The following is a 27,713-nucleotide window of genomic DNA, read 5'->3' as shown; positions in this document are numbered from 1 at the left end:
ATATAAGAGTTTACACTATAACCATAGACTCAGTCTCTTTGAGAAAAGAGACTGTTTTCCCGGCTGAAAATCGAACAACATACAAAGAGCCTCCAAAAATAACTTCTGCCTCAACATCAGTGGAAACTTCGACTTCCAGATTCTCATCTTCAGCCCATTTTAACCTGATCTTTCCAGCAGGGGTAACAAATGTTCCCTCTCCTGCGGTGAGGAGATCCATTTGTGGCTCGATGCGGAGACGTTTAAATCCCGGATTGGCTGGCTTAATTCCGTAAACTTGAGTAACAATTTCATTGACTGGACAAGCACTCCATCCATGGCAGTCGCTTCGAGGATTCTGTTCAAACTCGGCCCATGTCGTCAAGTCATCCGCAAGCATACGCCTCCACGGGTCCAAAAGAGCGGGGAACATTTTGTTGTAGAGACCGACCTTCTCCACAGCACGGAACACGTAAAATTGCAGAGCACTGGAGCATTGCACTAATGAAGAATTGTACATTGTGCGCACCATCAACTCTCGAGCTGCTGTGCCGGTGATTGTCTCGGAAAGAATAGCAAACACTTGACTATGTTGGCTGTATTCATTTGTTGACGGGCCATCCAGATAAAGCGCATCGCCAAAGCAATGTTTATTCACAGCATCGCGGAGAGCTTGTGCACGGGCAGAATATTCTGATGCAGTATCCTTTCTCCCCATGAATTCGCACAGATCGGCGGCCTGCATCAAAGCAACAATATAGAGAAGAGTATTGAAAGTTGCTGCGCCTTGTTTGGTATATGATTGAGGCATACAGGACTCGAAGATCTTCCCTGGGACCGACCATTGAGCCACCCAATCAATGAAGGGCCATGTATCGTCGTCAAATCGACCGACCAGGCCGAGCTCATTAATTCGGTCATCGAAATGGTTGAGGATTCCGTCAATAGTGCTCAAGTACCGCCGAACAAGCTTTTTGTCCGCAAAGTATCTCATGTGATCCCACACCATTGCAACCCAATACAATGAGAATTGAGGAATTTGTTTACTGTTGAAACCGGCCGGAAACTGCGCCTTGATCAAGCCATTGGGAGTCTGACTGGCGTGAAATTCTTCCAACGTTTTTCTAGCAAGTCGATCATCCGATGATAATTGATATGTGAAGAGCATTTGCAGTCGGGAATCAGATATGAACTGGTTTTGCTCATAGAAAGGACAATCTTCGTATGTCTCATGTCGGCAATTTTGGAGAGTCCGTAGACTAACATCCCAGATCTTATTAAGTTCTGGTCCAGCCTGTATTTCAGTAGAGATGTCGAGGGGGTATGATGTCTCGCGAAGAGTAAAGCCCTTGAGTGTCAGGGGCTGAGATGATGTCACGATATTTAATTGAACATATCGGAATGCTCTGAACCAAAAAGGTTCAAAAGTCTGATCAGTTTGACCTTCGGTGACTGTATAGATATCTTTCACTCCATATAGGCGACCATTGGAGTCGGATCTGAGCAGCTTGGTTCTCGGCATAGGGAAAGGAGCAATATCAATCCCAAGATCTTTCTCGTAGCACTCGGAATATAGGAATGTGATAATTGATCCCAACCCTTCACCACATTCCAGGTTGATAAATGCCGTTGTCAAAGATGAGCATTCAATGTCGACGACCACAGTTTCTCCGGCGGGTACAATCAAATCTCCATCTCCCTTGATGAAACCATTCCACTGTGTTTTCGAAATTGATCCTTGGCATTTCACAATGCCATCAAATCTTCCTGAAATTTCTGGAAGATCTGGAATGGGACGTGGTTCTAGCTTCCACGGACGTTGGATTGGGAGCATTTTCACTGGGCGAAATTGGAAAATGGCGGACTCCCAGGCGCTATCGTCGAACCTCGCTCGATCCCAACCAGAAAGCGCATTGTCTTCTGTTACTCTCTCGTTGTTTGACATGAAAGGAGGCCCTAAAAGATAATTCCACTCCGAGTGAGGAATAATCCTGCGGCTTTCTTCTTGTAAACATCTCCATGAGGGACCTGTGGAGATGGATAGTCCCTGCTTATATATAAGTGAAATGTACATGATAGGTTGGTTATGTATAATAATTTTAGAGCACTCACCTCGATTTCAGCGTGTACCATCAGACCGGGCAACTCGGTACTAATGATCGACGAAGAGCCGGTATGAACGCAAGAGTACCGCAAAACGCGAGCACTGATCACATTTTCACCTTCGGTGAGATAAGGTAGAATGTCGACTGTCTCATAGTACCAACGTTCCGGATAGCTCTTGCAAGGACCAAAGCTGAGCCGGTGGCCATTTATGAAAAGTCGATATCGACTATCGGCAGAAACGTGCACTGGAAACTCACGCAGCCCATATGGCTGAGTCCATTGGAAGCTTTTGCGAAAAAGGAAATACCGACCAGGTTGGCTCTCATCCTCATGATGTGTTGGCAGCCAGATCCATGGTGGGGTTTGTGTCCAAGTGGAAGATGTCATCTTGACTCTGTCTCCTCTTTTGATTAGAAATTGAAAGAAAAATAAGATTTCGGTGAAGTGTTGTGGCTCATATAGACAATCCGGGGTAGAAAATCGGATCCCGGATAACCCGAGCGGCAGGCTTTAGCCCGACAAATGGATGACTAGTTAACTAAATCACTTGACCACAGCTTACCAAGGCGGGAGTTTGAACTTTCCCTTAAGTAGTAGGAGCCAGGACCTGGGGGAACTCACATGATTACCCCACATTTTCTTAGCTTCCTTTAATTTCTTGTGTGGACAGTGTCCACTGTCCACTTTCCACTTTCCACTCTCCATGTCTGCCTCAACCCCAGAGTCGTCGACTCGCTTTCGATGCGAATTTTGCCCAAAGGAGTTTTCTCGGCGGGAAAACGTCTACCGTCATGCTCGGATCCGTCAGTATCAGATCCACAATGACTTCTGTCTGTATGCTTATCATAATCCAACGTAGACAAAAAACAAAAGTTGCACCGCTGCCCCATTTGTGGAAAAGAATTCACTAGAAGTGATGCACGCCAGCGTCATGAGGCGATTCACAAGACACAGACATCCCACAACGCGACTGCAAATCCGAGGAGGTCAACGCAGTCTCCAAACGATCATGAAGTAGTCACACCACAATCTTCCAATGTGTTTAATGAGACTGGATCGGTCGGAACGCTTAATAATGAGGCTTCATCTGGTTTGGATTCTCCTCATGTTGGATCCCTTCCAGAAAACGATGCCCAAAATGAGGGTGGAATTGGCTGGGGTTCTGCCCATTCATTAAACATGGAAATCCGAACTGAGCATGCTCGTGATTGGACGAGCCAACCCCCCGAAAATCCTACATTTGACGACGATCTGCTCCGGTGGATACAGGAACCGTGTCTATTTGAAGATATGCGGTTTGACGAAGATATCATGTCGGTTCTCTTGGAATCAGGGTCAATGCCACCTTTCAATGCCGCACCAATCCTGTCCATGGATGTAGATCAAGATCAAGCCACAGTCGATCATAACCATGAGAATCGGAGCTCCAATGACAGGGGTGAAATTATGAGTCGACCGGCATCTCCTCCAAATGAAGCCTCTGAAGAAGACAAATGGCCTTGGAAGTGGGACCCTGGTTCTCAAGCAATTACCGCCGCCAAAGCAATTGAAATACCCGCAAACCATTCGCTAAGACGTAACCACGAGGCTCGTTTTGATATCTCCAAGCAGCGATATCAAAAAGTGACCGCATTTCTTCTTGAGCCCGCAAGAAGAGGCTTCAACTTCCACTCGCTTCATTTTCCAGACCTGGAGACGGCAAATATTTTTATAAAATTGTTTTTCACACATTTTGAACACCAGATGCCTGTCATGCATCGTCCAACCTTGAAATCTTGTGATAATTTACCTGATTCTCTTTTGGCTGCGATGATTGCCATAGGAGCTATATACAGTCGCGAGCGACATTCCTGTCGATTTTCAATCGTGCTCATTGACATGGCAAGGTTGAGCTCCCAGATTGCCTTCGAGATGAATAACAGACTGATGAGAGATCCTATGTTTGTCTATGCCCTGGCACTACTTTCCTATGCAGGCCTTTGGTGTGGCAACAAGCGACTGTTTGAGCTCTCTGAAAGCCAGCGAGCTGCGGTAGTCACCTACTGCCGGCAAATCCGCGACAGTGAATTTATCCTGGCAAGAGAAGACCTCAAGAGATTTGGTAATAGTCTTGAGGGAACTTGGCAAAGATGGGTCTTGAAGGAGTCCAGAAAAAGACTGTTATGGGTCATCTATAGCTTCGATTGCATGTTTCCATCTTTGTTGTACCTACCAGCTTCAATCAACTTGGCCGAATTCATGACCATTGAATGTCCTTGTGATGAGGAATTTTGGCATGCTGCAACTGCTAATCGCTGGAAATCCTTACTTGGCTCTGCATCTGTTCCACCAGCAAGAACCTTCACTTCTGCCGTGAGCCCCTTCATGGGGCCTTTGAACCCGGGAACCCCTTCACATCACACTACTTCGGGTGTGACAATTCTACAGACCTCATTTTCATCTTCATATTGTCTCAATACGTGGACGAGACATCTCGTTCTGATGACTATCTTGGTACACATATTTGAACTATCACAACAAATCACAATGGTATCAGAGGCCACTATTGACACAGAGATATGGCAAATACCGGGGTCGAGGGAAGCAGATTCCTCCAAAGATTCGACCTTTAATCTCGCTCTCGAGCCTGAGGTTAAACCGCACTACGAATACATGGTGACGAGATGTTTATCAAGCCGACCGTCGGAATCTATTCTGTCACCTCCGGAACGTGAAGTGTGTAAATCACTCGCGAAGCGGCGTGAAACTCTGTCAAGTAAGTCATCTTTGCATACTTGGATTACAATCAACGTCTCATCGTTCTCTAGAAACACTCATGGCTTGGAACCAAGCATTTGCAGTTATTCCTGCTCCTGATGTTGCTGTATATGAAACATCAAGACATTTCCAGCAAAGTTCTCAAGTGCTTCTTCGCCTCGGTCGTCTCAGTCTCCACGTTCCGGTTTTGGACCTTCAAAATGCACTTGGAAAGGCGGGTGCATCTCAGATTTCTCCCGCAATAGACATGATGCATAAAATTCTTATAAATCATTCTGATGAAGTTGGATTCTTGCTCAAGCATTGCTTGGAAGCGATCCGAGACCTGCGTGTGCAGCCGAACTTGTCCGCTGGCGAAATAACACCACGACTGACAGAACCTCCTGAGATCATCACTTGCTTTCTAAGCGAAGTGTTTGTTTGGTTACTTGTACTAAGTGCAGATCAGACCCAGATTGGGTATCTAAGAAAAAGGGTGGAAGAGTTTGGGGGGTCGGATGGCTTCTTCGCCGTTGTGAAAGAGGCTTTGGCTTGCACTCCAGACCAACGATCAACTCATAAAGAGAACATATCTCAACCTAACTTGATCATGTTTGCTGCTGCAGATATTATTAGCAAAATGACGCCATGGAATGCATCGCTTAATCTGGCTTTGCTATTATGCCATCGGGGGAAGGCTTCCACAACTCGCAAGAGCCAAGATCACGGCCGAGATAGCAGCAATTCTCTTAGTCCTTCTACTCATACAGCATCATAGAATCTGATTATTGGAGACATTGTGCGAATGAAGTGGAAATAACTCTCTGTATTTATTCCAAGCTTCAAAGTTTACGTTTAATATAATTACTTAAGTAGCTGTTCAAGCCGCATCTGGTGCTGTCATGGCCACCTTATGGGTAGCAAACTTTCTGGGAGGCACCTTTGCCTCGTAAAGATTGTCAATGTCCTCTGTTGACAGCCCAGTAGTGTCAGGAACAATGGCCCAGACGCCCCAGATAAGCAGCACGGTAACGCCAGCAAAGACCAACCCAGTCCGAGCACCGAGGTTACCAGAGTCGACATTATACATGTAGGGCACCACAAATGTTACAAGCCAAGTGGTGAATGTCTGAGACATGATTCCAAGTGCCATCGACTTGGAGCGTAGACGGTAACTGGAGATTTCGGCAGCAATTGACCAACCGGGGCTCTGCATGAGACAAGCCTGCAAGGAGATGAGAACGTTCCTACTTCCATGTTAGAATATACCAGTCTGCAAGAAGGACTCAGATGTGCAAGACTTACATGAAAATTGCAATCGCCCACTTGGGTCCAGTTCCATGGGCCCAATAGAGAACACCAACGATCAAGTTGAAGAGCAGGTTAATGCCGCATCCCCAGAGCACCAAGTTTCTGCGTCGCACCTTCTTCAGAACTATTCCGCTACCCATGATGAGGATAACAGCAAGTCCGAAGCCACCAATAGAAACATCGAACACGTGAACAGTGGGTAGGCCGACGGAAATGAGGAAGTAGATCGACTGTGAGAGGAAGGGACCACCGCCTAGATTGACAATAGCGAAGAGCAACATCATGGTCAATGTTCTCCTCAAGTCCACTCCTTGGAAGCACTCCATATAGCTTGACTGGTTTTGCTCGCGCTGGGAGTTTTCCTCCTCAATTGTCTTCACCAGGTGGTTGTAGCGCTCCTCACGGTCCGCGTCGTCGCGGTAGAGCCGTGCGAACAGCTTTTTGGCACCTTCTTCGCGTCCATTAATAATACAGTAGACAGGCGATCTGAAAAAAAAAAAAATTAGCGATGACTCATGAACATAAGATAGATGAGATACATACTCTGGTGCGAGCAAAAACGCAATTGTGACAAGCCCACCCACACCCCACTGAATAGCAAACACGTTACGGAATGCCTGCTCAGACAGGTCGGTGACGAAGATTCGGATAATACCCATCGCCAAGGCCTGCATGATGAGGATAAATACCACGAATGTTTGCTGAACGGCAGGGACAAGGCTAGGAGGGACAATCTCCGAGGCATATGTCATACCCGTAGACATACCCATACCGATTCCCAGTCCTCCCACGATCTTGCCACCAAGTAGCGAGCTTCGTGTATGGGCAGTGTATTGTACCGATGCACCGGCCAAAGCAATGACACCGGCAATGACGCCCGTCCATTTGCGACCGATGCGATCAGCCAGGAAGCCCGTGCCAGTAGCCGAGAGCGCTTGGGCGAGGGCAGACATAGATGTCCACAATGAAGTCCACAATGATGGAAGGTATAATCCGGAAGCGTCTTCGGCTCCGAAGTACATCATGAATGCCGGCATTGAGATGGAAGCGCCATTCACAATTGTGTCGTAGCCGAACATCGTACCGGCACTGAAAGAGAGGCTACCTGCACAGAAAGTAAGCTAGTGAAAAAAAAAGATTGGATGTATCAAATCTTACATATCAACAATGACCTCCAGTGTGTCTTGATAGTACCTATCATGCTCAATTCCCGATCTGCCTTGAGGAATCGGGGCTCCTCCCACTCAAACTCAAGGTGAGCAGAGGATGACTTGAAATCGTCGGTCATGGTTGATCACAAGGACTGATTGAATGAATAATTAGACAGTCCTTGCCATTGATACAGTGGACACCAGGCGACCTTAAATGAATTGAATCCCGGTCTCCCCAACAGCAAAAACCTGGGGAAATTCCGGGGTGTACGAGGGCCGTCCCCACCAAGGGTGAATTTTGGAAGTGGACAGTGGACAGTGGACAGTCGGATATTCCGATTATGGAGATGTCCATCGGTGGCGTGGACAGGCGTCCAATTAAAAGAACGAGCCGATTCTCCATATCCCATGCTATCAGAATATCACTAGACCCCAAAGAAATTAATATGTCTTTTAAATCATTAATCCAGTCACTTTCGTTGGAGGAGAAGGTTTCCCTATTGGCGGGCGACTCCTATTGGCGGACCGCTAGTTTACCGGATCATGGAATCAAGGCAATCAAGGTGAGTACGTCTCTTTTTTGAATGGCAAATCCCGGCCGCTGATCCATTTCATAGTATAGCGATGGTCCCAACGGCGTTCGTGGGGAGTCTATTCACGCCTCAACCAAAGCAACGTGTTTTCCATGCGCGGCCTGCGTCGGATCAACGTTCAACACCAATCTTGCCCTCCGAATGGGACAGGGAATCGGTCAAGAATGCAACACGAAAAATGTCGGTCTTCTTCTTGGACCTACAGTGAATTTGCACCGGTCGCCTCTAGGTAAATGAAGCCCATTGTCCCAACTCGGTTGAGTGCAGTATAGAAACTGACTATAGTGGCGAAATTGCAGGAGGCAGGAACTTTGAAGCTTACTCCGAAGACCCAACTCTTTCCGGGCTGTTGGGTGCTGCTTTTGTCAATGGAGTTCAATCCCAGGGCGTTTCGGCATGTCCTAAGCATTTTGTCGGAAATGAATGTGAAACCAACCGGAAAACTTCGAACACGATCGTTGAAGAGAAGACTCTCCGAGAGCTGTACGCGTATGCATTCCAACTGCTGTTGAAGAACTCCAATCCCTGGGCCATCATGACCTCGTACGTATACTAGTACATAACAAGGTACTCTGACCATCTCAGTACCCAGTACGTTACTAATTAAGTACCCTTCGATAGGTATAACCTCGTCAATGGCGTTTTCATGTCAGAGAATGAGACAATTCTACAGGACGTGCTCCGAAAGGAATGGGACTTTGAGGGAGCCATAGTCTCCGATTTTGAGGGCGTATACGCAACAGTTCCTTCAGTGCTGGCAGGTGTTGCCCTCGAACTACCGGGCCCTGCTCGGTTCCGGGGAGATCACCTTTTGAAAGCTGTTCAAAAGGGCCAAATTCCCGAGTCCCAAATTGACTCCTTGGTGGAAGATGTGGTTATTCTGGCATCAAAGGTGGGTGGTAAGGGCGATGATGGACCAGAGAAAGACATTTCCCCAGACGAAAATACCGCTGCATTAGTGCGACAAATTGCAAATGAGGGAATTGTTTTGCTGAAAAACGAATCCAACACACTTCCAATATTGCCACAGACAAATCCGAAAATTGCAGTTTTTGGATCCCCAGCAACCACACCAATCATTCATGGAGGTGGTAGTGCATCGTTGACTCCTTCATATGTGATCTCTCCGCTAGAGGCACTTGAAAGGAGGTTTGGCAAAGAAAACATCAAATATCATGCCGGAGTACCTATCTTCAAGAAGATCCCGTCTGCTCCACTATCATTGATGGCAACAGAAAGGGAAGGAAAGCCCGGGGTGGACTGCTACTGGTATAATGGATGGACATTCGAAGAGAATCAAGTACACCACGAAGTGCTGGAAGCAACACAAACTCTGGTGATCGAATCCCGCATTTCGGAGCTTGCCTCAAAGCACTGCAGCCGCATGAGGTTTGTCCTCCGACCTAAGACAACAGGCATCCACACATTTGGGGTGACAGCATGCGGAGAGAGTGTCCTCCGTGTTGATGATGCTATAGTCTTGAAGCACGGTGGCTTCAAGGATTGCCGAGTTGAATATGTGATGCAGGCCGGTGATTATGAAGTCCGAGCCAGCCTCGCAATGAAAGCCGGGCAAGAGTACCACGTCACAGTCGACACGCTCTCAACAACGGCTCCGGTCCCGTCTCCAATCTTCAAGATTACCCCCCAAGCCACGCGGGTTGGATTTTACGAAAATCTTGACAGTCCGATCGGGGAAGATATGCTGCAGCTTGCGGCAGAAAGCGATGTTTCGATCATATTCACCGCAAACAACAAAGAATTCGAGTCCGAATCATTTGACCGCAGTTCATTGTCGCTATCACCTCTTCAGGATGAAATGATTCGCGTGGTTGCTGGCGCAGCACAAAAATCAGTCCTGGTTAATCAGACTGGCTCGCCTATATCCATGCCGTGGATCGAAGACGTGAATGCCATTCTTCAATGCTGGTATGCGGGTCAAGAAGTGGGAAATGCTCTGGCGGATCTGATTAGTGGTGACTTGAGTCCTTCGGGCAAGCTCCCTGTCACATTTCCTCGGCGTATCGAAGATTCTCCGTCTTTCGAGAACTTTCCAACGGATCATGAGTTGAGAATTCGATACGAGGAGGGACTGGAGATGGGATATCGTGCTCGGAACAAGCCGTCTCCGCTATTTCCTTTTGGATTTGGACTTTCGTACACCAATTTCAGGTGTACTGAGTTAGTAATTCTGAAGTCGGCTGGCAGCTCGTCAGCGGGTGAATTGATTGTTGCAACAACAGTTACTAATATTGGGTCTGTCGCTGGAAGAGAGGTGGTGCAGATTTACGTTGGCGGCATCTTGAAGGCATTTGATGGAGTAACGCTGAACCCGGGAGAAAGTCAGGCCGTTGAAGTCTCTTTGGACAAGTATGCCTTCAGTGAGTGGGACCCTAACCGGAGGTCGTGGGTTGTGAAGGCTCGGGATTACACTGTTGAGTTACGACAGGACGCCAACACGGTGATATCTTCAGCCGCTTACAAAGTTGAGAAAGAGTTCTTCTGGACTGGGCTTTAGGAGTATTTATTCAATACCTAAGGATTACCTAGTATGGGATTTTCACATCAATTAAGTCACTGTTTTTAATCAAAACCCATGTATATCTTTCAAAGTCAAATTAGAATGTATCGATGGTCGTGAGAAGAGCTCTCTTGCGGCTCACAGGTAAAGCCTTACTTAGGCAGTCACATGTGCACGTATTGATGTTGACGGCCCACGGGGCCTAAGTAGGCGTTAAGCCTATTACAGAAATAACCTCCAGTTAGAATCTGGAAGACTTATCAAATGATTTTCTTAAGAACCGGAATCAAGCGTAGAAAGAAAAACCTTTCATTCCGACGGCTTGATACTATGAAACTTTCAAGCTTGACATCTGCAGACTGGAAGAAACAGCCTCATCTGCATCATTCATAAGCCGGCGCTGCTCTTCCACTCAACCCCCCATTTCTCGAGATTGGCCTGATTTTTGATCGCGAGTTTCGGTACAATCTGGAAGTTAGTACTCCACGAAAAATAAAACAAAATCGATCCCCAAGGAACCCCTTCAATAATTCGGAGTGATGTTTTCCGGTGTAGCTAAACAACAGTGTCCTGAGTCTTGCTCAGATCCCAGGGGCGGCTGGCTGATCTGACGGTCCACTCACATGCAAGACCATGCACGGCGTATGGCGATCTTAACTCGATTTATAATCGAGCTTTTGAGACTTCACTCAACTGCTCTTTTTTTGCCCGTGATTTCCTGCGATCATTAGATATCTGCTAATGTGTTCTAGTGCACTACGGGCACACGTTCGTTAGGATCCCCACTGCGGCTGAGATGAAAATTGGCGTTGGAAATGGGAGTGCGCCCGCGCCCGCTAGCCATCTAGGCGAAGAGACCAACACAACAGAACTTGGTTCATCCACCCCTCGGACCCGGCTCGGGTCCGGTATAAGTAGCGAAGTGGATAAGTTGGATGATAGAGGCCTATAGTAACAACTGGAATGGGGGTTTTCCAGGGGTAGCGAGGTCGAAGCCCCCTCTCTTCGTCAAAGAATCCAGATAACTGGTCAGATTTCGACGGAGATTCATCGACTCCAGCATGGCTAGAACTTAAAAAGAGAGTGTTGTGGTTGGTCGCAACTGATTCTGCAAATCTCTCTTAATCTTCCCAACCCTCCGTGAGCAAAAGTGCCTACCTTTTACTCTTTTCTCTTTTATGCTAGAGTGGAGCGACGCCACCCATTTAATGAATGCCGGGGCCGCACACTAGGGTTGCTCAGTACCGACTGCTAAACGCGTCTGCGGAAGTGGTTTCCGGCGGATTCTTCTCGCACTGGCTTTGCTCTCTCTTAACCCGTTTTTGCCACCTCCCAAAATTCTTTGCAACGAAACGATGAGTTGTTTCAACGGCCTCGAATCGGTAGTTTTGGGATGAGAGATTCACTTTTTTTTTTTGCGAGAACAAAGCCATTGCTAGAATTTCGCCATGCTAATGCTAGTAGTACTTGCACGGCCCCTTCGAACCCATTAGTATGATGACGACATTGTTGTGAGCCATGCGTCGTCATGGGCATGGCCACAAACAAAGGGCGTTGACATGCTACCTTCGATGCCTGGGTTTGCTGCGTAATCATGGTCTCAATTTTGTACTGATCATCAGAAGGGAGGTTGCTGGATAAATCATGGTGTTGTTGGGCTGAACACTTCGATGCAGAGACCTACCGGGCACCGTGCGGTCACACACCAACGTTGCCTGCCTTATCCCAACGCGACGCCATCATCAAGAAAAATCGCTCACATGTCTAGAAAAGTTCGACTCGAGGTCATCTGCCCTTTTTTTCTGGCCCAGAACCGGACGTCTGAACCTTCTGAGTCGACAAGACGGTCTTTTGAGAACAACACACCCAACACCACAATATCAGCTGATATGAGATCTGAATGTATCCCAAATATGAAGAGGCGATTAAGTACAAGGCGCGACAGGCGTTGGCCTCGGAAAGATAATTGAATCTTCTCATATAAGAGACACAGGGCTGCCACGAGATGTCATCTCATGAGTTGACGAGACAGTGTCTGAGAACACCAGTACGTCGAAAATGACCTATGATCTGTCGCCCAATTCAAGAACTCCGCAACGGAGATAAAGTTCTTGGGTTCTTTCAAAATCGCTGAACCACCTCAAGCTGTCAAAATCTCAGTCCTGTCTCCTCACCCTTCACGTGCTTCCCAAGGCTTCTCCTGGTCTTATCTGCGGGGCCTGGGAAACGCGGCGACTGACCCTCACTCAGGCACGTTTCATTGTGCATTGCGAAAGCATAACCCACTAACGTAACCTGAGCTCCGGGCTCCAAAACGCAGTGTGTGATTGCGATTTGTCTCGATAGATTAGCCGAGGTCATCGTCACGGCAAGTAACCCGACAGCCGAATGTCTGCTAACATTAAAATAAGATTTCTGGTTTCAGTCGATCCTCTTCACTTTCACTATGGTTTGTGATGGGGGTGGGAGACGAAGTATGGATATTGCGGAATGTTTTTGTGTCGGTCGGGGTCGTGTCGGCTTCGTGTCAGATCCACAGGCTTCCGGCTTCCTCTGTGCTGGCTTGGGTCCTTCGGGATTCAGGGCTGATTTGGATGACTCGACGTCAAAGGGAAACTGTCGATGATGCTAGATTGTGCTCGATGGAATTCAGCGCCGGTTCGTTGCGTCAATGGCGACTCACTTACCGGAGGACACCATCACAAAATCAACTATCATCCCTCGCTCACCTTCACGGGTATTATGACATCTCCACAGGATGGGTGCGACATACTCAATCCGAGAATGAGGGAACGAGGAAGCAGCTTCTTTACCGATCATTGTGTGCCACCGTTGTCGTTTTCGATGTCAAGAGCAGAGTGTGAGACCTCAAGACCCGAACGCAAGATTATTTGCTCGCAGGCTCAGGCTGTGTAATCGAACCGAAATAAGTATACTCATTGCTGCCCGGCCCTTGAATTTCCTTTGTTGTCCAATCTCGTGGTCGGCTTTCTCCGTCGGTGCTTGTTTTTCAATGGATTGTGGTTCGAGAGGTATCCCCTAGGGAAGCCGGATCCGCCTTATCTTGGTTGAAGGGAATGCAGGGTGCTAGGAAATCGCTCGCGAACAAAAGAAAAGAAAGCTTGACATCCATGGTTAAGAGCGAAATGATGAGAATGTTGAAAAGAAGAAAAGAAAGGTTCTGTCATGACCCGATGGGTTGGTTACAAGAGGAAAGCACGGCTGGAGAGATGACCCGTTCGGGATACCTTCACCCACCCAAATGGGCCAAATGGGGTGCTACGGGCTTCACTTCGGGCTTCACTTCAGCACTTGGAATGTCATTCCATCCCACTGTTTGAATTTCTACCATATGTCTCGAATCCAGAACACCAGGAAGCAAGCCAACTACGCCAAGAACAAGTATATCGCTACAAGCCTACACTATTACCGGATGGGGATCTGTGCCGGGGATGATGTGCCTGATCAGCTTCCATGGGTTCTGCTTCCACGGCTCATTCGATAGATGACCCAAGATTTCTCCCCCCCTTTTTTACAGTTACAGGAACAACAGCTAATCCGCCAGTCGATGCTTCTTTACGCCATTCCAGTTCTTGATCCCAGATTATACTGCTCGTCACGTGGGCAAGACTCAAGAGCAGTCCATACATTACGGAGGGGTGGCAATACGACACAAATCGCTTCAGATTTTTTAATTTCAAATTAGCGAAAGGATCATGTTGCATGAGCAAAAGAAAAAAACCGGCATATCAAAACGCCCCCAACGTTCAGTTTCTTGTCGCTGTACAATTCTGCAGGCGAATTGGCGCAATGGACGATTCTCATTGGTGGCCTGCAGCGGATACGGTTCAGTGGCGAATTCGCGCGGCTCCCAGATCCAGCATACCACAGCTCAGCATTTCGTGGGTCCTAACCCACTTCGGGATTTACCGTACGGTCTGGCCTACCTTTTGTGTGTTATTTTTCTCATGCATATTGAAAAAAAAAGCCGCCCCAGGTCGAAATTAGGCGCGAAGAAAGGCGGGTTTAATCTGCATCTTAGCCCCTTAATAGGGCTAATTTCCTTGGATCTGTTAGCCTACCAAGAGGGCTCTTCTTCAAGTCCATCAGTTGCGCTTGATCTTGAGACATCGGCGCACACGAAACCGACATGAGTGACCAGTTCCCCCGCCTTCCGAACTCCGAACAGAATTCGGATTTTCCAGGCAATGAATCGGCGTCGTTCACATTCGACTGGGGGGTTCCTGCACTGGCGTCACTTCCGGCTGAGTTTTCCGCTAATTCTAACCTAATCCCTGGCCGTGAAGACTTGATTAGCCCCAATCCGAACGAATGGTCTACGAATGCTAAGGTCAAAATCCCCCGCTCCGCTCAAGCTGCAACCTGGACTAGCACCGGCCGAACCAGCCGAGCTTGCGAAAATTGTCGCGAGCAAAAGGCCAAATGCAGTGGCCATCACCCCACCTGCAACCGTTGTGCCGATGCAGGGATTAAATGTTCCTATAGCGATCGAAAAAGGGACAAGGTTTTGAAGTTGGTCGACGCGTCATGGTCATGGGGGTGTGAGATCTGTTCTCTAACTTGAAGGATTGTAGGGAACTAGATGATTTAAAGGCTCAGGTTCAAACCTATGAAGCTGTTCTACGCGAGGTCTACCCGAGGCTAGATTCGCTGTCAGCCCAATACGTTGATCAGTCTCTTGGCCAATTAGTCAGAGTGAGTCCACCCTTTCCAATTTCAACCCCCTTTGGAGGATTTCCACCTTCTCCCTCCCCTGCTTACCCGACAAAACAATGCTCAGCTATCGAGCTCCCCGGGATTTCGCTCCGAGCCCATGGCTGATGGCCACCCCTTGGCTACCATCGACCACACCGAAGAAGATTTCAATCGCGTTGGAAAGGAGGCGCTGGGATTCGTGGGTGAACATTCAGAGATGACATGGTTGTATAGACTCAAGCGCGATCTCGGCCAGGACAACTCAATCCCCAGCAATGAACCTTCCAATCGACCTTCGATCTCATCCCTCAACTACTTTCAAGAGGACGTGGACCCTTTCCCCCTCAAGAACATCAACATCCTGGGGAGACCTGCGCAGCATATTGCCGACAAACTTGTCGACCTCTATCTCCAGGTGGTTCACCCTGCCTTTCCCATTGTTGGGAAGGCAATTTTCCTGAGTCAATACCAATCATTTTCTGCGAATCCGAATTTATTTCCTGGCAAGCGGTGGATGGCCGTGCTGAATTTGATCTTCGCCATCGCGGCGAAACACTTGACATTAGTCAACACAACACCACTAGAAGAAATCGGTGACCATATGGTCTACTTTACCCGGGCGTGGCGACTTAGTCTTGGGGACGTTGCTTTGATTCATCACCCCAACCTTCAACAGGTACAAGTGGAAGGACTGACCGCTTTTTATCTCCTTGCCAATGGGCAAGTCAACAGGTACATTATTCCCCGCGGGCTTTGCTCACCACCATTTTTGACCATTCTAATTTGTGTTTTCTTTCTCTCATAGATCTTGGCGGATGGTTGGGATCTCGATTCGATCAGCCGTGGCTATGGGTCTGAACCTTCGCAGCGAGAGCTTCGATGTTGCCCATGTCTCGAAAGAGACTCGCTACCGTGTGTGGTGGGCACTGTTTATGTTGGACACACTCTTGTGTGTGATGATTGGTCGCCCTCCTAGCTATGGCGATAATTTCTGTACAACCCCCCGCCCGATACCCTTCCGTGAAGAAGACTTTGGAGACGACGAAGTCAAACAACTTATCACCGACTTTGGGATGCGACAAACCCTATTAAAGTCGCTCCTTGCATATGGCAATTCACCTAATACAAGTGATAGCCCCCTGGATGCTCTTCTGTCGCCGAGTTTTGCTTCAGCAAAGGGCAAACAACCCGCCCAATTAAGCCCAAATTCCCAAGCAAGTCCAACCAGGACTGCAAGCCCGACCCCCAATCTCTCATTATATTTTTTATATGCGGTGGACTTGGCGTTTCTCATGCGAGAAGCTGTTGAGACCCTTTACGCTCCTGGAGCCACGCGACGATCTTGGCTGGAAATGGAAAATGCAATTTCCAACTTTAACAACAGCGCTGACAACTGGCTCTCTCGTCTGCCAATCGATTTCCGATTTGCGCAACTCGATTCCAACCGGCCATTTGCCCGTCAATGTGCCAGTCTCGCTTTCCACTTTTACACCACCAAACTCGTTATCACTCAACCTTGCCTTCGCCGCCTTGCCTACCAATCTCCCGAAACACAATCCCCAGGTCCCCTCTGCGATGCAATGGCGAAAATGTGCGTGGAAATGGCTCAAAAAATGCTCTCTCTTCTGCCCGATGAGACCAACGCATCTCTACTATACAACGCTTCCCCATGGTGGTGTGTCCTACACTACGTCATGCAGGCAATTACAATTCTCCTGGTTGAGCTGTTCATGCGTACCGAGTCTGGCACCATGGAGGCCGTCGGGCTCCTAGATAATATCCGAAAAGCGGTCCGCTGGCTCCACGCAATGGGCACGCGGGATTCGTCGTCTCAACGAGCTTGGTCTGTGTGTATGGAAATCCTCGCAGAGCATGGTTTTGAGTTGAACTTGCCAGTGGATTGACATCCATGATCCCACTTCAACTTGAATTATAAAACTCATATAACACTTATAATGGGTGACCCCGGCGTTGACGCCAGTGCCTCAACCTTGGAATGTTTGCTTCGAATCTTGCGACCTTGAGACACTTTATCCTTGCATTTACTGTGGCCGTGCTTTGTCCCGGGGTTGGTTCTTTCCAACCCACGGTTGATCATATGTTTTGTTGTGAGCATTATTCCTTTTAGCCTGCTAATTAAGTACCAGGACCCGTGGAAACGACTCAACAGACATTGTTGAAACTTTCTACGGTCTACCATCCGATAAAGCTGTTATTTTCAGTAATCCTGCCTTTTGCCTTGTGCATTTTGCATATATCATAATGGCCCCGTTGCAAGGGGTCTGCTATCTTGCATTGGATCAATACCTATCCAAATCACTAATTACCAAGTCACTAACATGTTATGCATGGTTACAGGTTAGTAAAACTTATTGCTTAGATAAAAATTTAAAAGAACCTTGGAAGTTTCTATATTCCGAAACTTGAGCTTCAAAGACCGAAAGTTGCCCGCGATTACTTAGAGACTTTGATATGTCCATGCAACATTGAAACTAGGTAGTACATACTATGGATTGTGAACCTTCAAGTTGGTAGACAAAAATGGGTAAGAGGGGTGCAAGTCTCAACCCCCACTAACATTGAGTGCAGCTGCCCACATGCAGATGGAAGTACGGTACTGTTCGCCGATCTCCGCCGTACCTCGCCGTGGATCAGTTAACTGACCATGCCTGAACAAATGTGTGAGGCAACGCGCGCTTTAAGTCAAACTGAGCAAATTACGCAAATTACACCAGTTCCAAGGTGAAGGAATATGAACGTGGCAGAATATTCAATATTTGAAATTAGTGGAGCCTTATGTACACCGATGAAATCCCATATAACGAGCTCACGAGCATCCACGAACGCGCTAAGCAAACGACCAACCTCCAGTAAAATCGACAAAAAAGTGATCCGGGTCATACTTCTTCTTAATCGCCTGCAGCCTCTCAAACGTCGAAAAAGTCTGCAACGGATTCTGATCATGATTCGCATCATTGATAAACAAAGGCAACCCCTCAGCATTACCGGTGCTCTTGACCATATCCCGATAACTAGCCTGCACAGTCTCATAATCAACATCACTCATCCCCGGCGGCGTCGTGATCAAATAATTCAACCAGAAATACGGCCCATCAGGCATCTGCATCGCATTCCCACCCTGCGCCTTACTAGCATCCGTCAAACTCCTCGGCACGGGCTGAAAATCCAACGAAAGAAGTTCATAACTCCTCTTATTATCCTCCGCCCAACTCCTCCATCTCTCCAACGCACCCGCATAAGAATCGTTCCCAGGCCGATGAACACCCACGCGAAACATATTCGCCCCGCGCGAGATCTCCGTCGACAACGGCACAGGCATATTAACCACCTCATCATAACTCTTAACGCCCATCGTATCCACGAGCGCAGTCACATCCGTGAAATTCCTAAACGCATCCCCCGGATCCGCCCCATCATACACCAAGAACAAGATAATCGCCTCGTCCAAATCCAGCCCCAAATCCGGCGTCCCCAACTTCTCATAAGTGCCAATGATAGCCGCCTTCGGATCCGCATTGTACGCAATGAAGTTCCCAATCGCCTCGATGACCGCATCCCGCTGCTCAAACACATAGATCAGATTGCCGGCGTAGAACTCGCCTATCGGCCGGCTTTGCACGGTATACTTCGTCACGACGCCGTAGGCGTTCCCGCCACCACCCCGCGACGCAAAGAACAGGTCGCTGTTCGTCTCGTTGGAGGCCGTCACGATCGAGCCGTCGGGCAGGACGATTTCGAGCTCGCGGAACGAGTCGCAGGCGAGCCCGTATTGGGGTGAGAGGTAGCTCATTCCGCCGCCGAGGGCGAGGCCTGTGCCGACGCCGGCGAGCCGCGCGCCCACCACTGTGCGGTTGTAGGCGGCGAAGTATGAGTAGATGTCGCCGAAGACGCCGCCTGGCTCGTAGGTTGCTAGGGTTGTTTCTGAGTTGTAGGATTTGGCGGTCATGCTGCTTAGGTCTAGGAGGACGCCTGCTTGGACGGAAGAGTAGAATGTGTTTGGGTTGTGGCCGCCGGCTTTGATGGCGAAGCGGCTTCCGGCGGCGCGGATGGCTTGGAGGGATGTGGAGACGTCTTGGGCGGAAGCTGGGGAGATGATGCAGGATGGTTTGTATTCGGCTTGGATGGTGTTCCAGTACTCGAGGCTCTCGGTGTAAGTGAGGCTCAGTTGGTTAGTGTTCACTTTGGATGAACCTAGTTGGGTTGTTAGGTTTGCGCATGCTGCTGGTCCTGGAGCTGTCGTTGCCGTGGCTGGTAAGGCGAGACTGGCTAGTATGGGTATAAGGAGAGAGAACATGATTGATATGTAGGCGCTGGCTGTAGGGTTGGGAAATGGATGGGTTGAGCCCCGGTTTAAATAAGTTGTCTTTTTTGACCTACTCCCCACATTTCTCATACTCTACTATTCACATGCAGAATCTATAGGGGTGTTCATTTCTCAGTAGAAGCAATCCTCGGTACATTGATATGTGCAAAAGTAGGGAGAGGATAGCTATACGTCGAGAATACGATAACTTAAAACTTGGTTCTTGAACGGGTTCCATAAATGGCGATCACAATCTCGAATAGGCTATGGTCCCTGAAGATTCCCAACATTGAAGTTAGCATAGTGATCGGCGTTATGCAAAGACGGCATTTTATAGCCTAGTTTAAAATGTCGTCCTTGTCCTGTTTAAATGCGGGGAATGAACCAGATGCAGTTAGGGTTCGGCGATTATCAGTTTCGGCCAACGGGGTAATTCTCCGGGATTTGACATGTGGTGTCGTCAACTGGTCAGATATTACACAATCGAGATGGTACTTTTGACTGGAAATCAGGATTCTTGATTGAGCTGCAACTTCATATTTTCTAGAGTAAGGAGTAAAGATCGCTGTCTTGGCTTACATTTACACTTTGAAAAATCTGCAATAGTCAGCCAAAGCTAATGTTTAAGCTGAATTCCTCAGCCCTAAGGTGGACCAAGACCCTGGAGACTCCATAAACTCCATATTATCACAGATAATCTAATCATCTTATCAGCCCAGAGGGCCAACACAGATGTCTGATTCGAGGAATCAAGTCGGCAGTTTAAACGTAACGGTCAGCATGTGGAGACGAGGCGTCCTATGATAGGCGATGACAGGAGATGATGTTTGTCGTAAGCATGGGAATACGAGTGACCAATATGGTCTTATGGGGGCTAGTGTCGTTACTCTACAAATGTTTTCATCTCCCACTTCCTCTCTTCTACACACCTCCAGCATCTCCCATCATCCCATCATCCCATCATCCCATCATCCCATCCATCGCCAAAAAAATCCCCTGAAGACTTCGCAACAACCCACCCTCTACTAAAAAAAATAAAAAATTAATTAAAGAATCCGATGGCGAAAAAAGAATTCTACACCTGCATCACACCTCTCCCCCCCAACATCCCCCGCCAACTAGCTCTAGACATCCTCCACAGCCACAGCGAAATAATCACACTCAACCCCCTAGTCCTGTCGCACAACCCCATCAAAGCCCCGCGCACCGCCCCCGCAGACGAATACTACTCAACATGGTACGAAATATTCCAACGCGTGCAATACGTGCCAGGCATCGGCAAGCTAGGCTCAGGCAAAATAAGCTTCAAAGGCTGCTTCGAGAACCAAACATGGGGCGTGAAGACGCACACCTACGCGCCGATGAGCATAGACCTCCTCAGCAAATGGCGCGTGGCCGGAACCAGCACGCTAGACGAAGACGACTACCAGCAAGAACAAGCGGCCGATCTGGAGCAGCGCATCCCCGGCGCGCCGGCCCGCGGCCTCTACCTGCTGGAGGAAGTCGAGATAAAGTGCAACCTGACACTGATGTCGTTTGTGAAGAGCCAGTTGAAGGCCGCGTCGAAGGTGCTGGTCGATCGGCTGATTAGGAAGGCCGAGCTTCTGGATCGGGGCGTTTTGCAGGCGTCGTTTGAGGATGGGAAATTGAGGACGTTCAATCCGGCTGATCGCACGGTTAATCCGCATCCGAATCCGAATCCTTTGATGGCGCAGATGTCGCCTGTTATGCCGAATTCGCCGACTGGGTCGTCCAGGTGGGGGTCTGGGTCTGTTTCTTCGGCGGGCCAGGGCCAGGGCCAGGGGCAGGGGAGGGTTGTGTCCAGTGAGCTGCAGGCTTCGCCTGCGATTGCGCCAGAGCAGAACTTCAATTATAGGAGTACTGGGGGTGCGGTGGAGTTGCCGGATACTTCGGCGGTTAATCGCGGTTTGCCGTTTACTAGGTTTGATAAGGGGTATCCGACTGAGTTGCCTGCTATGGAGGAGGTTGCGAGGGAATTTCATTGATGAGATTTGACTGAAATGACTGGAATTTATGATTGAACGAATCTATTGATGAACTTGGGAACTTCAAGTTGATGATCGGTGCTTGAGCGGATTTTTAGATTTTGATGATTTACATGTTATTACTAAGTATTTTTAATGATTTATGGACCTTGTACCTTTCTTTTCTCTCGCCATGGTTCGTTGATTCAATTCACGTGCAAATGTCGGCTAGAGCTCATGGCAGGTATACAAGTTCTCCGCTTCGCTCAAAAATGTATCAACGGGGTGCAACAATCCAAGATCGATGTCAGACTGCGCTAGGAAATCTTGCATTGTGGGTTCCAAGAATGCCATTTCAGTCGTGTATCCGCTCATATTATCCCTGGCAGGCAAAGCATAGAAATCCGTACCATTATTGGCCTGTCCAGCTAGCATGTCATTCTCTGCTGGCAGCATCGGTGGGGCGGGCGCATTGGCTAAAACATTCGAGAAAGCCGTTGCCGGTACTGCCTGGCTTGAAGATACGGGCAGCATATTCGGGCCGGAACTAGAGCTAGGACCAGGTCCAGGCCCCAGACTAGAGACTGAATTGATAATACCAGGGGTACCGGGACCCAGATTAATACCGGTATTGGAAGTACTAGCCCCTTCTGGACTTTCCTCCTGTCTTCGTGACACGACAGAAGTACTTGGATTGCCGCGATACGCATCCAAACACACCTTCACTTGCTCCAGATTATGATAAAACTCTGCGGCAGCAAGATTCCCATTTTCTGTCATTGAGCGCAGAAGGTCCAATGCCGAGTCAAACCCACTCATGTCATTTGGGTTGCCAATGGGTACAAAGCTGGACATAGCCAAGATCAATGCCGAGGAGAATAGATAGTGAGCATGGAAGTATCCGAATGTAGGCATCGTGCCGTTAATCCAGCGTGTAAGGATCATGGAGTGTGAGTGACGTGCTGCATGGATACACGCCTCACTGAGCGTCCACACAGGCTGCGAGACTGCCTCGCGGTCTGCACTGGTAGAGTCCGCTTTGCGAAGAGTGATAAGAAGGTGAAGGAGGGTAGGTCTGGTGGTGAGAATGACGCATTGGTTGAAAGCCATGTGTAATGAGACGAGGGGCTTCTTGCTAGATTCCAAATCCTCCATATTCAGCCGGAGACTCTCGGGTAAGGTCTCGACCCAATTTTTCAGGGACTTTAAGAGTTTTTGTACGCGCTGCAGGAATGTTTCTTGGTGTTTGCGCCGGCTGTAGAGCTTTGTGATGGTTTCGCCGACTATCTGGGCCAGCTTGATATTAGCTGTCATATATTCGGTATCCGAGAGCTCCTCTTCGTGTCGCCAGCGAGGAGATATGGGTGTTGGCATGTCAACATGGATGTCTTCGTCGAGGATTTGCATGGGAAGACCCATTTTGGAACCCCACATGCGATCGAATATGTAAATTGTCCACCAAATTTCGATTCGGTGCTGTCGCTCAACTGGGTCGATGAGTTGGGTTTCGGAAATATTATGGTTTAATCCGATTGTGAGACCCATTCGCATAGCATTTCCAATTAAAATGTACGCCGAGTGACGGCGATTGAGGTAGTATGAGAAAAGGGACTGTGTATGTTAATATCACTCAGCAATTCCAAACCCGCTGTTTAATACTTACTAGTAGCAACAGAGTCTCCAGGTGAGTGATGCTCGTTCTCTCAGGGAGAATCTGCACCAAGCTCATGGCTTTTGCGAAATACGCCGTTCCGGGCACACGAGATCCAGAGGTAGACTCTGCGCGGATGGAATAAGCCTGTCCAAACGCAAACAGGGCAAAGAACTTGCACTTGTTCGTTTTGCAGTCAAAGTCCCCTGTCTGATATATTTCTTCCAATTTATCCAGTGTAGCCTTGCGCATCATCAAATGATACAGATACCCAATTTGATGGATGGCTATTCTAACCAACAGCCTCGCATGATGCAGGCTAGGCCACTGGACATCGGCATCATTGGCAGCAGCAGCAGCGATTGTCTCTTCCCGCGTCCACTGTGTACGCGCAATATGAGCCGTAGCATTATTACCAGTTAGAAAACGACGAAATCGCGTCGCAAAGGCCGAACACGCCGCCTCGCCAATGTATATGGGCGGGGAAGACGGGTCATAGCGATGAAACCATGCGCGATCGCCGATGAGTGGATTCCGAATACTCGTGGCATCGGGAGCTTCCACCGGGCGAGATAATGCTCTGTGCACCGATAAGCTTTGTGTCACTGTGTGGCCTGGGCGAGAATGATTATGCGACTTACTGTCCCGCATGCGGAGGTTGGGCTTCGGTCGCACTGGCCGAAGCGACCGATTGCTCTTTTAGGTGCCGAATCTCTGCCTCGAGTTGATCAAGGTAGCTATGGAAGGGGGATCGTCAGTCCTGCAAACGAATATCCGACACACTAGTAGCGGGCTAGTAGGCTGTATGATGCCAGTGGGTTACACATACTTCTCGCTCACTTTCACCTGGCGATCTCGGGACGCATAGGCGCACTCATCGGCAACGCCTACCGCACAACACTTGCTACATGGCTGGTCTCCTGAACATTTGATCTTATGTGAATGGCATCGCTGACATCTGTTCGGCTTTTGATTAGTACAGCACGTGCAGATAGAAGTACGTTCGGCTCACGCGACGAATTTTCTCCTTTGTCGGCGGGCGTCGTCTTCGTCCTCGCGGGGTGACCTTTTCAGCCCTACGCGTGCCATTTTTTCAGGTCCATTATCGTGTTTGGTATTGGTTCGGGATTCAAGATTATTTGCTCGAGTGTATGTCGGTGACTCAAAGATCTCGCCGAGAGTTCGGGAGGTTCCACCGAACAACTGAGGATCTCATAGACCAATCAGATCACTGTGGAGATGATTATATAACGCCGCGCATTATCCACATTGTGGACACAAGCGCCACTCTCGCTTCTGAGATATGCATGTGGTTCTCGATTTTTTTCAACCAGAAAAAAAAGAAGAGAAATGCGAAAGAAGCAAAAAGATGGACTCGCGGGGAATCGAACCCCGGACCACTCCCATGCTAAGGGAGTATTATACCACTAAACCACAAGCCCATTTGATGAAAGATGGGATGAAAGTGTGCGTCCTGACGGCTGAAGCGTATACCAGCTTAGCTAGCTTCGATAGTGTCTTCTTCCCCTTTCCCCCTTAATCAACCTGCTACCATTAAGATCTTTCAATATCTCGGCAAGTTGTTCCGCGAGTCGGGTAGTCTACATGGCTTTCAATTCAGAGTCCATATATCGCTAGATCATCTCCTCTCTCTCCAGGGCTGCCACATCGGAATAAGCGGTTGGACAGTCAATATCCAAATGTTCAAACAAAATCCAAATTCAATCTATGAATAATCTCTCTATTATCTATTCTATGTGTATGGTTGTAGAAGCAATAGCATGGGGCATAAATTTTATATCGTCAATGTCATCATCTTGATCATCAGGCTAGAGGCTTAGCCTCAATGTCAAACTTTTTCTCCACCCATCGCTGCATATCAATTCCCCATCTCGTAATTATCCAGACGTTAACACCACCAATAATTGCGAAGAAAACACCTAAGAACTGTTAGTATATTGCTGGGACGGGACATGACATCCATGCACTCTTCACTCACAAATCGTAAATGTCCACCCGACTCCAATTGCAGTGATCAATGGATCCACAGCGGCAGTCGCACCAGCCGCAAATATATATTGCACAACGTATTTGCCACTAATGACCTCAGACCGAATATGAGGCATCACCTCTGGAAGTTCAATTTGTTAGAAGAAAACCCGAAATCCAACACCTGGGCACAGAGCTCAGAACTCACCAGCCGAGTATGTATTCAACCCATTAAATGAACCCAAAAGTCCGACAGCCGCGAAAAAAGCGGCAATCACCGGCACGGGCATACCACCAACTCCCTTTTCGAGCGTCCATGCATAGATTAAAGTTCCGATGGGTAGCACCAGGAACAAGGTGATCAGTCCACTGTTCAGTCGGTCTTGAGGAAGGCGGACGCCGCCGCGCTTGACGATCCAATTCTTCACAGCGCGATCGGATAGCCTGCCACCCATAACACTTCCAATCAGGAAGCCTATTCCTGGTGAAAGGTAGAAGAGGCCGCTCACCAACGGTGACGTCAAGTTGAAGCGAGGGTCAAAAATTGAGCGAGCAGATGTGAGCAGTGCATATTGAAATGTGGATAGTAAACCGCATGTGAGGTGCTATTGTTGCGTTAGGCTAGAACGGGTCAAAGTAAAGAGGTATGGGGTTGAAATTACAGAGAGGAAAACGTTTGGATAAATGAATGGTCCAAAGATGCGGAGTGGGTTGAACATGCTCAGCACGAAGGATAGGTTTCGAGGAGGTTTGTTTTCCTTTTTCGCTTCAAGATTCGGTACGAAAAGAAGAGATAGCACTAAGCCGAGTGCAGTCATGGCAAATTGGAGCCAGTAGATGATACGCCAATGGGCAAATGTGACAATAATACCACCAATGCAAGGACCTGAGCAATCGTCAATAACCATGTTTCATAGCAATATTTCCCAGAGTTGTCAGGCTCATTATAAACATACCGATTGCAGGCCCACTCACGGACCCTACCATCATGAACCCTGTAGCTTTACCTCGAGAGGTCTATTCATAAAAAAGAACATATATTAGTGACACAACCTTGAGCAACATTTCAACAGAACTCACGGGCTCGAAAATATCCGCAATGATAGTCTGACCCGCGACCATAAAGTACGTGCCGGTAAATCCACTAAGCAAACGCATCGCAATAAACATATGCAAATTAATAGACGCAGCGGTTCCAGCCGAGCAAGCACAAAGAACCAAGATAGCCGCATTATAGGCATTCCTGCGCCCAAAGACGTTCGTTATCGGACCCCAAATAAAAGACGAAAAGCCCATGGCAATAAGCACGCCCGCATTAATGACATCGAGGATTTCTGATGTTGTGGAAAATTGGACTGCGATTTCAGGTATAGCGGGTAACAAGGAGGTACTGGAGAATGTGACGGCGAGTGTCATCCAACTGACGACGAATAAGATGAGAGATTTGCGCCAAAATTGGATGGCGTAGCCTGTTGGTGGTTGTGGCTTGGAGAGCTCCTCACTATCCGAGTCCTGCGGGGAAGTGAGTTGCGGCGTGGGCTTTTGTGATTCCACGTCAGTGGATTGTGTAAGGTCCATGATTAAAAATTAAAAATAATCAGAAAATTAAGAATCAATAAGATTAATCAATGTCGCATGTTCTATATGTCTTTAAATGATCCATTTCCGCTAAGATGGATTTAATCGAGGAGTTTTGTAGTTTGGCCATCTCGGCGATTTACTATGATGCCGAAGTCGTGGGTCTGTGAAGACGTTGATTTTTTCAAATGTTCCTTTCAAAGTGGAGTTCGTTATCGCCGTGATCGGCCTCCTTCGCCGAGAATGGCCAGTTGGCGAGCATGATTTCGGAACATTCTTGCGATAGTCAAGTCGTTGAACCCTGAAGGCTCCACCCTGATGGTTTCAGGGTCAGTTTGTTCTAGATCGGTCGATGAGCTTGGAAACACAGTCAAGATATACATAAATTGAGGCAAAAGGCCAAGCTTGACTTAGTGGGTTTTCAGCGTTAAGACCAACCAGAGTGGGGCATACAAGCACCAAGATCAGTGGAGAGGAATGAGCCTGAATGACATTGAGTGAACCGACAGAATAAAAGCTAAGTCGAAATCGCGCGTTTTCTACACCACAGAAGGCTTCGTTAAAGGTATTCATTTTCGGTGTTGGTCTTCTTTACATCGCCTTCACATCACCTCGTTAAAACACGAATGGTCGAATATTTGATAATGGCCCACTGGTGTTATACGCATGGACATTTATTAAGATTAATTTCCCACATATTTTCTACACTTTCTTTAAACTAGTCAAGAACATACACAGGTTATAAAACCTACAATAGTTTCCTTTCATCTAAATGTGCAATCCTTAGAGGTACTAGTACACATATTATTTCAAACAGAGAAGATAGACAAACACAGAAACAAACAACTGCACAAGCCACAGCACTGAAGACGTCGCCAAAAATCTCTTTCGTCCAGCCGCAGCTAAGATTTGGTGACGCGTCTCCCCCCAAAGACCCCTAAATCTCGGCAAGAATCGCAAGATGAACAACGCCAAGACCTTCAGCTCTGGATGCCAAACAGTCCAAACCCCAATTAAAAAAAAGGGGACGCCTCGAGCCCTTCCCGCTTTTTTTCTTCTCCGATGAGGTCAAT

At 48.1% G+C, this 27,713-nt stretch overlaps 10 protein-coding genes across 10 annotated transcripts; 5 read left to right on the top strand and 5 right to left on the bottom strand.

The window, feature by feature from the left end:
* Positions 1-10: 10 nt before the first annotated feature.
* N7466_004016 (uncharacterized protein) lies at positions 11-2,472 on the bottom strand (the record flags this gene model as incomplete). Its single annotated transcript, XM_057163413.1, has 2 exons — positions 11-2,026; positions 2,092-2,472. The coding sequence occupies 2 exons, from the start codon at positions 2,470-2,472 to the stop codon at positions 11-13; spliced, it is 2,397 nt and encodes a 798-aa protein (XP_057022094.1).
* Positions 2,473-3,264: 792 nt separating this feature from the next.
* Positions 3,265-4,941, top strand: N7466_004015 (uncharacterized protein; the record flags this gene model as incomplete). Its single annotated transcript, XM_057163412.1, has 1 exon — positions 3,265-4,941. One exon carries the CDS (start codon positions 3,265-3,267, stop codon positions 4,939-4,941), a length of 1,677 nt encoding a protein of 558 aa, XP_057022093.1.
* Positions 4,942-5,701: 760 nt separating this feature from the next.
* Positions 5,702-7,420, bottom strand: N7466_004014 (uncharacterized protein; the record flags this gene model as incomplete). The annotated part of the gene is made up of 4 exons (XM_057163411.1): positions 5,702-6,068; positions 6,127-6,618; positions 6,676-7,237; positions 7,291-7,420. 4 exons carry the CDS (start codon positions 7,418-7,420, stop codon positions 5,702-5,704), a joined length of 1,551 nt encoding a protein of 516 aa, XP_057022092.1.
* A 309-nt stretch (positions 7,421-7,729) lies between these two features.
* N7466_004013 (beta-glucosidase) lies at positions 7,730-10,394 on the top strand (the record flags this gene model as incomplete). The annotated part of the gene is made up of 4 exons (XM_057163410.1): positions 7,730-7,846; positions 7,901-8,105; positions 8,176-8,419; positions 8,498-10,394. The coding sequence occupies 4 exons, from the start codon at positions 7,730-7,732 to the stop codon at positions 10,392-10,394; spliced, it is 2,463 nt and encodes an 820-aa protein (XP_057022091.1).
* A 3,197-nt stretch (positions 10,395-13,591) lies between these two features.
* On the top strand, positions 13,592-13,902 carry N7466_004012 (uncharacterized protein; the record flags this gene model as incomplete). Its single annotated transcript, XM_057163409.1, has 2 exons — positions 13,592-13,732; positions 13,765-13,902. The coding sequence occupies 2 exons, from the start codon at positions 13,592-13,594 to the stop codon at positions 13,900-13,902; spliced, it is 279 nt and encodes a 92-aa protein (XP_057022090.1).
* A 645-nt stretch (positions 13,903-14,547) lies between these two features.
* N7466_004011 (putative C6 transcription factor) lies at positions 14,548-17,017 on the top strand (the record flags this gene model as incomplete). The annotated part of the gene is made up of 4 exons (XM_057163408.1): positions 14,548-14,930; positions 14,993-15,113; positions 15,199-15,845; positions 15,919-17,017. The coding sequence occupies 4 exons, from the start codon at positions 14,548-14,550 to the stop codon at positions 17,015-17,017; spliced, it is 2,250 nt and encodes a 749-aa protein (XP_057022089.1).
* Positions 17,018-17,961: 944 nt separating this feature from the next.
* N7466_004010 (FAD-binding oxidoreductase) lies at positions 17,962-19,428 on the bottom strand (the record flags this gene model as incomplete). Its single annotated transcript, XM_057163407.1, has 1 exon — positions 17,962-19,428. The coding sequence occupies one exon, from the start codon at positions 19,426-19,428 to the stop codon at positions 17,962-17,964; it is 1,467 nt and encodes a 488-aa protein (XP_057022088.1).
* A 1,067-nt stretch (positions 19,429-20,495) lies between these two features.
* Positions 20,496-21,443, top strand: N7466_004009 (uncharacterized protein; the record flags this gene model as incomplete). Its single annotated transcript, XM_057163406.1, has 1 exon — positions 20,496-21,443. One exon carries the CDS (start codon positions 20,496-20,498, stop codon positions 21,441-21,443), a length of 948 nt encoding a protein of 315 aa, XP_057022087.1.
* A 207-nt stretch (positions 21,444-21,650) lies between these two features.
* Positions 21,651-24,162, bottom strand: N7466_004008 (transcription factor domain-containing protein; the record flags this gene model as incomplete). The annotated part of the gene is made up of 5 exons (XM_057163405.1): positions 21,651-23,033; positions 23,086-23,653; positions 23,715-23,810; positions 23,903-24,031; positions 24,086-24,162. 5 exons carry the CDS (start codon positions 24,160-24,162, stop codon positions 21,651-21,653), a joined length of 2,253 nt encoding a protein of 750 aa, XP_057022086.1.
* A 735-nt stretch (positions 24,163-24,897) lies between these two features.
* Positions 24,898-26,640, bottom strand: N7466_004007 (putative MFS transporter; the record flags this gene model as incomplete). Its single annotated transcript, XM_057163404.1, has 6 exons — positions 24,898-25,013; positions 25,073-25,204; positions 25,271-25,667; positions 25,725-25,948; positions 26,019-26,079; positions 26,143-26,640. 6 exons carry the CDS (start codon positions 26,638-26,640, stop codon positions 24,898-24,900), a joined length of 1,428 nt encoding a protein of 475 aa, XP_057022085.1.
* Between the last annotated feature and the right edge of the window lie 1,073 nt (positions 26,641-27,713).

Source organism: Penicillium verhagenii (assembly GCF_028828195.1).
Source record: "Penicillium verhagenii strain IBT 33310 chromosome Unknown utg000005l_segment0_segment0, whole genome shotgun sequence".
In the NCBI taxonomy this organism is placed as follows: Eukaryota; Fungi; Ascomycota; class Eurotiomycetes; order Eurotiales; family Aspergillaceae; genus Penicillium; species Penicillium verhagenii.
This window is presented reverse-complemented; position numbering and strand designations above follow the sequence as displayed.